The sequence below is a fragment of the Tamandua tetradactyla genome, chromosome 18 (genome assembly GCF_023851605.1).
Source record: "Tamandua tetradactyla isolate mTamTet1 chromosome 18, mTamTet1.pri, whole genome shotgun sequence".
In the NCBI taxonomy this organism is placed as follows: Eukaryota; Metazoa; Chordata; class Mammalia; order Pilosa; family Myrmecophagidae; genus Tamandua; species Tamandua tetradactyla.
The window spans coordinates 36,079,558-36,092,534 of NC_135344.1; the positions used below are offsets into that span (position 1 = coordinate 36,079,558).

A 12,977-nucleotide genomic window follows, 5' to 3' on the forward strand; every position below is an offset into this window, starting at 1 on the left:
ACACAGATATATATTGTTCAAAAAGAGGAATGACCTGAGTCTTTTTACCTTTCCCCAAATAAGAGGCAAGATAATGACATGGAAGCCATGATTTCCTCCAACAGGTAAATCAGAGGAGTTTTCTGTGCAAATCTGTCCTCTAAGGCCTTCACTATCAAGAAAGAGGTCACTATAAGCACCCGGACAACCCAAATGGCGCTAATCCCTGACTACATTCATGAGACTAAATGACATTCGATTTCTTTTCTCTGCAGGGTGTGATGGCAACCCAAATTATGCATGCATTTTTGTTTGTTTGTTTGTTTTAGGAACTATGCCCCTTACTACCTAAATAACTTTTCCTAAGAGATGAGACACAGTATAGTTAAATATTTACTTAGCATATGCCCATAATTATTATTATTTTAACATAATATAACTCAAGATGTCTTCAGAGTACCTGTCCTTATCCCCTTATACTTTGAAAACTCTGGCTTTAGAATTTAAGTTCCAGGCAAGAAAACTTAGATTCAGTGCAAAACCTGTAGCCCATGCAAGGATGGCAAATGCAGTTTCCCAATTAGCTTAATGAAGGCTGTTGGAAAACCCTGGGGATTGAGAGCCACAAAGTGAAGGCAAGTACTAGTGTACATGTATGGATTGTATGTGTGTGAAGCTCTGTCAATAAAAATATTAAAAAAAAAAAAAAAAAGAACCAGTGCACACGTTACTATGGAAAGGCAGGCCAGAGGCAAGGTATGCCTGGTCTTTGCAGCAGGCATGATAGCTAGGGGGGTGTCATGGACACCAAGTTGGGTGCCCGACAGTTGCACACCTGGGTATAGAAATACATTGTACCCTAGCCTGAGCCTGAGAGGCACTGTTGAAGCCATGGAAATCATCCCATTTCAATTGACTGCATGAATCCCATATTACATGGGTGCATTGTCATGGCGGTTTTTCCCTGCTGGGAAAGTGGTTTTTGATGGGAAAAATTTCATAAATTATATTCCAGTTATACTTCCAACCGGCTAATTATTGGCTTTTATTACTATTAGTGCTGTCTTGATGACAGACCATTAGAGGCTGTTAATAAACACAGCTGTTTTGAGCTTGCCCCAGAGATCTGTTTTTCAAGCCAAGGGTGCCAAGTTTAGTAAATAGTTTCAAAGAAAAATTCCTGATTAGGACAAAGCTGTTCTTAAAAAACAGAAAACAACAAAACCTTGGCTGACCATTTGGAAGCACAAACAGAAGACTCATTACAGTCTGAGAAGTGTTCTTTCCTGCTGGGGACATTACCAGACACTTAATCTTTAGAGATAACACATGTGACATATTTAAAATCGAACATGCTGAGCCACAACCGATGTCACCGAGAAGGCAGTGGCCTGCCTGGCCCCAGACAATCAAGGGCTACCACACAGGAGTGAAATGCAGTGGCAAGCCCCACTCCCCACAAAACAGCCCCTCCGGCTCCAGAGGAAGCAGTGGCAGGCGGCTATTTTGAGCCAGCAGGACTGTTAAGCAGCCTGGGATCCTGGGGCTGGGTGATCTTCAGGCCTGAAAACCACTCTGTGGGGAAGGGGGGAAGAGAGGATGACATTTCCTCCGGTTATAAAAACTACTTAAATCAGCTATTCAGTTAACAGGAGCTAATTTAAAGACCTTTCCGTGTGTCTGCAGAAAATTTGTGGGCTTATTAATAGGCTCATTCTGCTGGTAAACATCGATGGGCTTCCGACCATCAAACACACTTACAAGAGGGAAGAAATGATGATCAAAAAAACCCTGTCTATGGGTAATTGAAGCTGAAGGGATACAGACTGTGCAACAGGACTAGATACAAAAACTCAAAAATGGACAGCACAATAATACCTAATTGTAAAGTAATCATGTTAAAACACTGAATGAAGCTGCATCTGAGCTATAGGGTTTTTTTTTGTTTTTGTTTGCTTGTTTGTTTGTTGTTGTTGTTTTTTACTATTATTACTACTTTTATTTCTTTTCTTTATATTAACATTTTATATCTTTTTCTGTTGTGTTGCTAGTTCCTCTAAACCGATGCAAATGTACTAAGAAACGATGATCATGCATCTATGTGATGATGTTAAGAATTACTGAGTGCATATGTAGAATGGTATGATTTCTAAATGTTGTGTTAATTTCTTTTTTTTTTCTTTCCGTTAATAAAAAAATAATAAAAATAAAAAAAAAACCCTATCTGTTACCCAGGAGCTGTTCCTCTCTGACTCATCACCGACTCCAGCTCATCCAGGAAAATCGTGGAGGGGGCATGATAGCGGGCAAGTTCAAATAATACCTGGGTGGGGAAAAACCAACCACGTGTTCAGGTTCATATACTTAAGTTAAAGTCCTCAAATGCAGCCCGAGAGTAAAAGCTTAGAATGACTATAATATTAAGCATTTATGCTGTGATCTGTTATTTCAAAATAACTTTATAGCCATTACAATTATTTCTCCCTAACACCACCCTGTGGGGTTAGATGGTCCAATTCTTTCCATTTATCACTTGATAAAATTAGAACCAGAGAGAGTAAGTGGTTAGCTCAAGGTTAGTAATCATAGATGGGAAAGCTTAAGATAAAACTCAGTTCCCAAGCCTCCAGGTAGTTGGTTAACCTTTGACAACCTCTGCCAATAAAATGTTCAGATGGACACAAAAGCCTAAAAATGAGTAAAATCATTTTTGATTTTTTTTTTGCTCTTCATGGACAATGGGAGGGGTTTTCCTCAGAAGTAAGAATTGCAGGGAGAGGACAGGGTTCCAATCATAGGTTTCAAGACTGATGAACTTTGCCCCTATCTGTTCCCCAAATCATTCTGGTCCCCAAAGTACCACAACACTATTCTTTGGTAGGCTCAGGTACATGAAGGCAACTCTCTATTGAACAAGATATTTCATTCCAGAATGAAATATTATAGACCAAACAAGAACAGGAAAGCAAAACGCAAAAGAACAGACATATAAAAACAAAATAAAGAGCTCTAAAGGGAGATGTGGTGGTGATGAAAAAAGTATAAAAAAACTTAAACCTTTTTTTTTTAACCCTGAAACTGATCTCTTGAGCATCATATACAATTCTTCATTGGTTGATCAGAGAAAGCAGTAGAGATTTAGAAAATAATAGAGATTCTTTAATAGGCATAGGGGATTTCTTTGCTGTGTCACTTAGCACTAGCAAAGCATCATGGAACAAAAAGGAGGGGAAGAGCTCAGAAAATGCCAGGCAGTGTCATCATAAGCAGACAAGGTGACCCCTCGCAGGTCTCCCTATCAGTGAACGAGAAATTCCTCCCCTTCCCCTGCTTTTGTGGGTGGTGCACCCAAGCTGCGGAATGAGCAATTTCCTCCTACAGATTCCTAGTTCATTAGCCCAGGACAACTGGCTCAGTGTAATGAACTCAGAGAACAGTGTCAGGGCTGAGGCACTCATCCCAAATGCCTTTTAGACACAATGGAGGCCACCTCGTTAGAAGCAAGTTGTTTTTCTTCCTTGTCACAAAAAGAAAAGCCTAAACAGAACCGATATTAAGGATGATCACAGCAGCAAAATGCACAATGAAAAATGGAATATTAAACTCTCTTTGTGAATGGTTTTTAAGGCATTCACTAAGGTGCAGAGAGACTCAGGGGCTCTACAAAATCAAACATTCAGCTGATAGGAGACCATACCTAGGCATAGGTCCTATATTGCCTGCGTCACTGTGCTTTTCACTCCAGGAGAATATATAGAATCCTGGGTAAGTGCTCCTTGGAAGCATTAGTTTAAAATTTTCAAAAGTTTTTGAAGGAAATTAAATCATGCAATGGGAGGAGGGGTGTTGAAAGAAGTGCGCTTCAACAGGTGTATGCATTTGCTGAAGAGACCACTCAACTATTCAATAGCATCAGTTCCTAAAAGGCAGGAACATTAGGAGGGTAGGAAGGAACATAGCCCAAGGGTTCCCTATAAATAACTCTTTAATTGGAAGAGAAAGAGAAACAGCTATGGAAGAGTTTTTCTCCTTTAGGGAAAGGCCCTGAAGGGCTTTCTTTATCTGAAGTTTCACAAAAAGGGGCTTAACTGGCATGGCCAAGACTTTCCAGGTAAGGATCTTCTTTCTATGCGGTAACTCCGAGTGCTCAGAAGCTGAGGAGAGAATAAAGTAATTTCCTAAAGGATAGGAGATGAGCTCCTTCAGGGTTAGTAAAGGTTATGCTTTCTTGTTAAATTGTTTTTTTGTTGCTGTTGTTAAATATCCAAAATAAAAATGCATTTCACAGAAAAAAAGAAATATAAATGTCTTCTAAACCTATAAAAAGATGTTCTCAAATTCATTCAGAATTAAGGAAATGCACATTTGACCACTGAAATATTACTTTTCACCATCAGATTGGCAACCACACACACAAAAAAAAACAACCCTTGGTAATCCACAGCATTGGCCAGCATATGGGAAATGACACAGAAAGGATGCCACTAGAAACTGCTACCATTAGAAAGCAATTTGGCTTCAGTAATGTTCACCATTTTAATTTCCCACCAGCAATAAATGAATGTTCCTATTTCTCCACCTCTTCTCCAACACTTTTTTTTTTTTACAGTAGCCATTCTAATGGCTGTGAAATAGTATGGTGACTTTTATTTACATTTCCCTGATGACTAATGATGTTGAGTATCTCTTCATGTGCTTTTTGGCCATTTGTATATCTTCTTTGGAGAAATGTCTATTCTATTCTTTTGCCCATTTTTAAATTGAGTTGTTTGCCTTTCTGTTGCTGAGTTGAAGGATTTCTTCATATGTTCTGGATATTAAACCCTTATCAGAGGGGTGGTTCCCAAATATCTTCTCTTACTGTATAGGTTGTCTTTGTACTTTCATGATCAAGTCCTTCGATGCACAAAAGTTTTTAATTTTGATGAGGTACCATTTAATTTTTTTTCTTTGCTGCTTATTTTTCAAATATATGATAAAGGGGAGAAACTGGAGAAGGAACGATTTCATCACTCTTAGAATTCTAACAATAATACTGAAGCAGAGTAAACATTAGTTAAAATGCTCACATAGAATAGAGCATTCCTGTTCATTGAATTTTCTGATTATTCAATGTCAAACAAGAAAATTTATTTAGTTTCAATCTTTGTTGAAAATATTCATAAAATCTCTGAATTTATTTTTCCTCCTAGCTAAGTCTGGTCTGGGGAATATAATGTAATCTTTCTTTGAGCACCTTGCAGTGCTCATAGTTCTCAACATCAATTTTCATGACAGGATATAAACCTAAACGGATTCTGGAGACATCTTCTAGCTTTGCTCTTATCCAGGACACAGAAATGGAATGTTTAAAACAAAAAAAGTCTTCAGGCTGTCAGGGATTCTAGTTAGTTAGATTTCAACTCATTGAAACGCAACTAACTAGAATCACATGGAAGCTCCACATTTAGGAGCAGGTAAATCAAGCCCCATCTTTGGTGCTGGTACTAATGAAACTTCAGGTGGAGAACAAAGTAATAGATGTCCGCATTGATTTCCATGGATTACAATCTTGCAGAGTTTACAGCACATATTTGAGACAACTTAAAAATAATATCAAAGTAATAAATAATAGGTTATTTTAGGTAAATTAATCCTATAAAAATATTTTATTACAAAACTTCCAAATAAGCCATAATCTTTTCAAAATGAGACCTCCAAGGGAATATCACTTTAAGCACAATACTTTAAGGTAATTTCTTTTCAGAAAATAAATATATTAATATTGCCTACTTAGTCATTCTACAGAGCACAATAGTTTAACGGAATTTCTGAAAAGGATCCACTCTACATTGTAGCGTAAATCAAAAGCAGGGTTCCCTTAAGGTGACTGGAAGATATGAAATTTTATAAGTTGTAAGGTCATAGATATGAATGAGATGTTATAAAGATGGAAACAATGGCATCTGAAAGAATAAGTTTTTATGTTTCTTGGTTCTTTCTTAGAGTACCTAATATAAGCACAGGCATACGGTAGCCCCTCAATAAATGTTCACTGTACATGTTTAATATTAAATGCTTCTTGGATAAAGAAAAGAATAGGCCACTTCAAAGACAGTTTTTCTCCAGTTTTCATTCCTAAGTTACAGGAATCAAAAAAAGGTTGTTGTTGGTGGGCCACAGTGGCTCAGGGGCAGGGTTCTCGCCTGCCATGCCAGAGACCCGGTTTCGATTCCTGGAGCCTACCCATGGAAAAAAAGAAAAAAAGGTTGCTGTTCAATCCCCCCAGGGACAGGTGATAGTTTTGACAATGGGCACGTGATTCATATCCATGTATAATGTTCAATTTATTTCCCAGGCTTTGGGTAATCAAGATCTAGGATGTAATCTAACATACCAACCACTTAAAAAAAAAAAGTCTCTAACATGATTATATACCACTGTATTCTGCTAGAACTTTTAAAACCAAAATCAAGAATTCCTACCCGAACAAGTTTTTCTGAATCCCCTCTCCATTTGCTGACAATGGTGGATGCAGAAATGTTAAAGAAGGTTGTTTTGCATTCAGTGGCCACAGCTTTGGCCAGTAAAGTCTTTCCAGTACCTAGAGACACATGGATGAAACAGAAGCAGGCAATTAAACTCCATTCTTCACTTACAGACAGAAGTCAGTTTCACAAGGGAAGGGGGAAGTGGTTTCTCTCCTGTGCCCCAGTCCTGAAGTGAGGACGGATGGGGCCATTCACCTTCTGCGCACACACTTAACACTAAGACAAAATAGTGTTTACCTGGAGGACCGTAGAGCAGCAGTCCTTTCCAGGGGGAAAGAATTCCTGTAAACAGCTGTGGGTACTATGGAAACAAAGAACAATGATGAGGTTTGGTATCCACGTGCCAGCCTCTCCACCCTCAGCACAAGCAAGCTAGCAAAGCTAGGGGCAGAGACAGTACAAGTCTGAGACTCAGGGCTTCCTTTGTTGTTGAAGGTTGACTACTTCTGTCCCTATCTTATTTATCCCAATTTTACTTGCACACCTGATAAGAATTCCTAGCTTAGTTTTTTGTGCTTTTTAAAAGAGCACATTTTTAAGGAAAAGAAAGGCACATGTAGGTACTTCCTCTTTCTGTTACAATAGTTATTATATGTGTAATATCCTTTCCTACAGAGCTCTATATGCAGAACATGTGAAAATCTTTTGAATACTGGAAAGCAGGCACTAACTTTAAGTAAACACCAGATCAGCAAATCAGAGTATGTGTGAATAAAGCACAAAGTATGGTGAACTTCAGAAGTTGCGAACATTCAGGGGCAAGGGCATTATAAGACACTGACTCCAAACAGACAAGCATGGACTTTAGTGAGGCTCACCATTAGTCCAAATTCAAACAATCTGGGAGTGGGAGGAGGTGGGGAGGGTTGGTGGAAAACAGAAGGAAAAAATAATACTAAAATTACAACTAACTATTAGTTGCTGATTGGTGCTAATTATCAAAATCTCAGCACCATTACAGTACAGTGTTTAATACCACAGAGACAGTACATGCAGAGTTTCCATGCAATGTTCCATTCTTCCTTAAATCTTGTACTCTGCATCCACTTAGAGAAAATGGAGACTAAACCTCTACTAATTCTAAACAATATCATATATATTTCTTACCCCCCTGTTTGAACACAAGGAGAAAAAGGTTCAGGGGAGGACAACCTAAATTTATTGATATTTTTTGTCTCCTTAGAATAGAAGCATTAAAAAATCAGGGGCTGCATGGGCTTGGTGGGTAAGCATAAATAGGCTATTCAATAAAATAAATTTGTAATCTTGACTACAAGAAATTACAGAAAATGGCCACAGATTGGCAACTTCTCCCAGCAAGAGATAATCTATTCCTCTACCACTTGAAGCTGAATTTGACCATGTGACTTGCTTTGGCCAATGGACATTAGCAAATACAAGGGGAGATTTAAAAATACACAACCATCAGGGGCAGGCCATGGTGGCTCAGCAGGCAGAGCTCTTGCCTGCCATGCTGGAGACCTGGGTTTGATTCCAGGTGCCTGCCCATGATAAAAAAAATACACAACCATCACAATGGTGCAAGGATAGCTCCATGGTAGAATTCTAGTCCGCCATGTGGGAGACCTGGGTTTGATTCCTGGAGACTGCCCATGCCAAAAAAAAAAGCAAACTGGACCATTTTGGGTAATGGTAGCTCAGCAGCAGAATTCTCACCTGCCATGCCAGAAACCTGGGTTCAATTGCTGGAGCCTGCCCATGCCAAAAACACAAAACAAAACAAAAACCAGAACCCACAACCATCAAATGTAAGAAAAAGTCTCGAAAAATGCATATATTTTGGGACTTCCTCTTTCTTGCTTCATTCTGGGAACCCCTCTACCAACAAGACTGGGGCTGCTGCAGTGAGGATGACAAAATCAGTAGGCTGAGGGTGGGCCACAGTGGCTCAGCAGGCAGAGTTCTCACCTGCTATGCCAGAGACCTGGGTTTGATTTCCAGTGCCTGCCCATGCAAAAAAAAACGGTCAAATCAGTAGGCTGAGCCCTGGATCTTGGGGTTCGCCCCTATGAAACTCATCCCTACAAAGGATATCCTAAGTCTACTTAAAATTAGGCTTAAGAGTCACCCCAGAGAACCTCTTTTGTTGCTTAGATGTGGCCTCTCTCTCTCTCTCTCTCTAAGACAACTCGGCAAGCAAACTTGCCACCCTCCCACTCGACATGGGACATGACTCCCAGTGATGTAAATCTCCCTGGCAGTGGGGGACAGAAATCCTGCAATGAGCTGGGATTCGGCATCAAGGGATTGAGAAAAACTTCTCAACCAAAAGGAAGAAGAGAGAAATGAGATAAAGTGTCTGTGGCTGAGAGATTTCAGAGTGAAGAGGTTATCCTGGAGGTTATTCTTACACATTATATAGATATCCCTTCTTAGTTTATGGTGTATTAGAGTGGCTAGAGGGAAGTACCTGAAACTGTAGAGCTGTGTTCCAGTAGTCATGTTTCTTAAAGATGACTGCATAATGATATAGCCTTTACAATGTGACTGTGTGATTATGAAAATCTTGTGTCTAATACTCCTTTTATCTAAAGTATGGACAGATGAGCAAAAATATGGATAAAAAATAATAGGGGGAACAAAGATTAAAATAAATTGAGTAAATTGACATACTAGTGGTCAGTGAGAGGGAGGGGTAGCATGTATGTATGAGTTCTTTCTTTTTTTTTTTCTCTTTTGCTGGAGAGATGCAGATGTTCAAAAAAAAATGATCATGGTGATGAATATACAACTATGTGATGATATTGTGAGCCATTGATTGTACATTATGTATAGAATGTTTGCAAGTCAAGAAGGTTTATATGTTTGTTTGTTAAGGTTTGACAATAAAAATATTTTTTAAAATATTTAAAGAAGGAAAAAGAAAAAAAAGACTGGGCTTGCCAGCTGGAGGATGAGGCCATGTTGAAGAGAGACCTCTGCCATCTTGTCTATCCCAGATTTTCCAGCCTTACCATCTTTTCTAGCCAGCCTGGTCAGTGCCCCAGGTTTGTAAGTGAGCTCACACTACCATGTGGAGAAAGGAAAAGCCAGCCCAACTTAGCCCAACCCAGATTGCCTGCACATAGGACTGCAGGCAAATAAATGATTGTTGTCTTAAGACATGAAGTTTTGGGGTGGTCTGTTATGCAGGGAAAGGTAAGTTACACATCGACCTTCTCATCACATTTGTAACCAAACATGGAGAGTTTTTTCTATTTTTCTATATGCTCAGTGAGCCACTACTCACAGAGACTTGTCAGGCATAAGCAATGAGAGGGACAGGCTGGCCCTGCTGGCCACTGGCCACTGCCCTGGAAGCTGCCATCTGATCTTCATAACCAGCCAGAAGAAACGCCCCCAGGGAATGTGGGGGAGGCCTTTTTTATGGAAACAAAGTAAGGCCCTTACCTATAAGCAACACTTCTACTATAATCATATTTTTAGGAAGGCAGGCTCATTTGAACCAATCTATAGTAACTGACAAATCATATAGATCACAGAGCCTCAGATCTTAAATTATCACTTAGAGCAGACAACTTCCTTGAACCAAAATGTAAGGTGATTTTATATTGTCTAGGATAGACAGAGCCACGTGCTCCTGTGCTCACAATGTGCTGTGACACAGGCAACAAGTTAACCTGAGGACAGAAAATCACCCTGTCCTTTCCTTCCTGATGGGTCTATGACATACAGCTTGTCCAGTGGATATTTAACAGAAATAACCCCCAAGAGGCTTCCCATCCTTACCCTTATAGGATACACAACAGCTTCTTTGACTAACTGCTTGGCTGCATCAAGTCCAATAATGTCATTCCACTTTATGTTTGGATTATGGAGATAAATGTCCTGCAATGCACATTTGATCATTTTGTTAAAACTAACGTTTGCCTTTATAGCTGTAATAAACACAGGAGTGGGAGAGTACTTGACTTATAATAGGACATAAAGTGCTGGTGATAAAAACCGTTCATATATATATATATATATGTTGTCATTTGAGGTTAGTTCACCAAAGGGATGCCATGAAAATATTCAAAGATTTTCCCTGGAGAAACTATTGATGATAGAATATGGTACTTTCAGGGGAAAAAAATCCTAACGATGGACTGTACCTGTCTTCAGTCAATAGCAAGCCATGCTGATTTACAACCATAATCAAAGAAGCTACAGAATATGCCCTCAAATTACATTAGCTTTTACTGAGAAACATAGTTTCTAGCCAGTGCCTGGCTTCTCTCTTGCTCCTTGATCTCACAAACACTTTTTTAATTTGTTGCATAAAAAGAGATAATGCTCCTCTGAAACCAATTTCTCTTTTTCCCTGGTGATTGTTCCCCACTTCCAGTGGGAGCAATTGCTTCTACAAAATTCAAGGAAGCTGACAGCTGAGCAAAAGTGTAGTTTTCGCCTCTTATAGTACAGCCCTGTAGCAACCATCTAGGATAGTCAATTAAGGTGGCTTTTACTGATAACTAATTTACAGTTTCCAAACTTCAATTTCACAAGATGCCTCAGAACAGCCACTCAGGGGCCTTTCTTGGTTGGAGCTATTTCAGGCAAACTGGATATTTTAGAGTGTTACATTTAGGGGTGGGGGGGTTGGAAAAAAAAAAGCCTTCTATCCAAAGTCATTTTGAGTAACTACAAAACAATCTGGAAACTATTTTTTTAATTTAAATTTTTATAGGTAATAAATGCAGATAGTTCAAAAATATAAAAATATATTTAATCTTTTAAAAACACTGGTGAGATTCTCTGCTCCAACTCCTGTGCCCCATCCACTTAGTAACCATTTTATTGGAGAAACTATTCCTATAAGTGATTTTGGTAATGCATAACAACTTACTGAATGGGTACAGTGAAAGGACTTTTCCAAGATCTTGGAAGAGTTCACCCTGTCATTAGAGCCTGGATCTGCATCCTGGCCTATCAGCAATTCACATCCTTACTATGGCTTTCTTAGGGAAAGTTTCTGGGATGCATCTACCTTTTCAAGGCATCCATAGATAAGAGCAGTATTTCTTGCCCTCTTTTACATTTGAGGTTGAGTTCCACATGTAAGTATTTAATTTCCCAATACAAAGTTCCTCCTTATATCAATCCAAAGTTATCATTAGTCAGGACTGCCTGGAGAGGTGGTGAGCTCCCCATCACTGAAAGTATTACCTCCCAGGTTAGGAAGGATTCCAGAGGGCAATATTTCAGGCCACTTTCACTCCACGATTCTCTCAACACTGGTCATGTTATCCTCTATAAAATGGTAATGAAACTAGAGGTTTTTGTGGGTTTAAAAATTACGTATCTCTATTCTCTTAGGCATCTGGATTACCACAGCCTGGCTCCATTATTCATCCCCTCTCACCTGTAATAACTTCATAGCTGGTCTCCCCATCTCCATTTCTTTGATACCACTATCTACCCACCACCCATCCACATACACGCTGTCATTAGAACACGCTGTGTTAAAAAGCACATTTGATTATTCCTTTCCTTTGATGGACATCTTTCAAAAATCTTCCATCTCCTACGGGCTGATTCCTAGCCCTGGGTCCTGCTCGTGGACCCTTACTCAGGAACCCCGGCCTCTCTCTCCATAATCATTTCCCGTCACTCCCTGCTTCATACTTTGCCTACCAGAAACCCTCCACAAGCTATACTATTTCACATGTGTATCTTGCCCCAGAACACTTCTCACCTTCCCCTTCCACTAATCTCTTCTTTACCACTTTTCCTACACTTTGGCACAAAATACCCCTCCTTTATGCTCTCAAAGTGTGCCTGGCCCATGGGGTGAGAAGCTCCTGTGGGCAACCACTGTGCCTGCTGAGCTCATTGCCGGGTATCCAGCCCAGCAAGGCCTGCCACAAAACAGGCGTGGAACTGAACAGGGAGCCAGAGAGAAACTTCCTCTCCTCAGAGTAGCTGTGCATTTCTCATATCATTTTAAATCTCTCTCTGAGCCTACCTAGGTTTCAGTCTTTCATTAAAAAGAACATTGGAAATTAGAAAAGAATCCTATAATTTAGAATCAGTTCTCTTCCCAAGTATTTGCCCAGTAACAGAGCTAGAAAGAGGGGGAGCTGGACATCAAATCCGGATTAACTCATGTGGAAGCCTGTGCCATTACCCATTAGGCTTCCCTGCTTTTAGATTCTGGGTGCAGGCTTGAAAAACTAGTAGTCTGGATGGTAAACTCTTTCCCACTAATCCTGTTTTCATGGAAATTTTCAATTATGAAGTAATTGGATTTCTGGTAGCCGTTTCTAGATTTCGACTTTTGGAGGAGACCCAGACGTATTCTTTTTTCCTCTCAATGAGGCTTTCTTCTGTGAATTCTCAGCCATGCTATGGAAACTTTCACCTGTCCCTTCCTTTTTTAAGTCTTTTTTTCCTCTTGGTTTTCTTGGCCTCTGTAGTGAGATAGTGGGCTTTTTATATTGTAATTTTATGATTCTATAATTTATT

At 39.6% G+C, this 12,977-nt stretch overlaps 1 protein-coding gene across 9 annotated transcripts in view; it reads right to left on the minus strand.

Moving 5' to 3' along the window:
* Positions 1-12,977, minus strand: part of KATNAL2 (katanin catalytic subunit A1 like 2) — a 305,997-nt gene that overhangs the window by 172,583 nt on the left and 120,437 nt on the right. For all 9 annotated transcript variants that reach the window (XR_013165142.1, XM_077135532.1, XM_077135533.1 and 6 more), the window contains 4 exons: positions 10,260-10,358; positions 6,747-6,810; positions 6,444-6,562; positions 2,211-2,302 (listed from right to left, as the gene is read on the minus strand). Coding sequence is in view for 8 of the 9 variants with exons in the window: in XM_077135532.1 (XP_076991647.1) it covers positions 2,211-2,302; positions 6,444-6,562; positions 6,747-6,810; positions 10,260-10,358 (374 nt within the window). In the remaining variant the exon portion in view is untranslated. The remainder of the gene's footprint in view (positions 1-2,210; positions 2,303-6,443; positions 6,563-6,746; positions 6,811-10,259; positions 10,359-12,977) is intronic.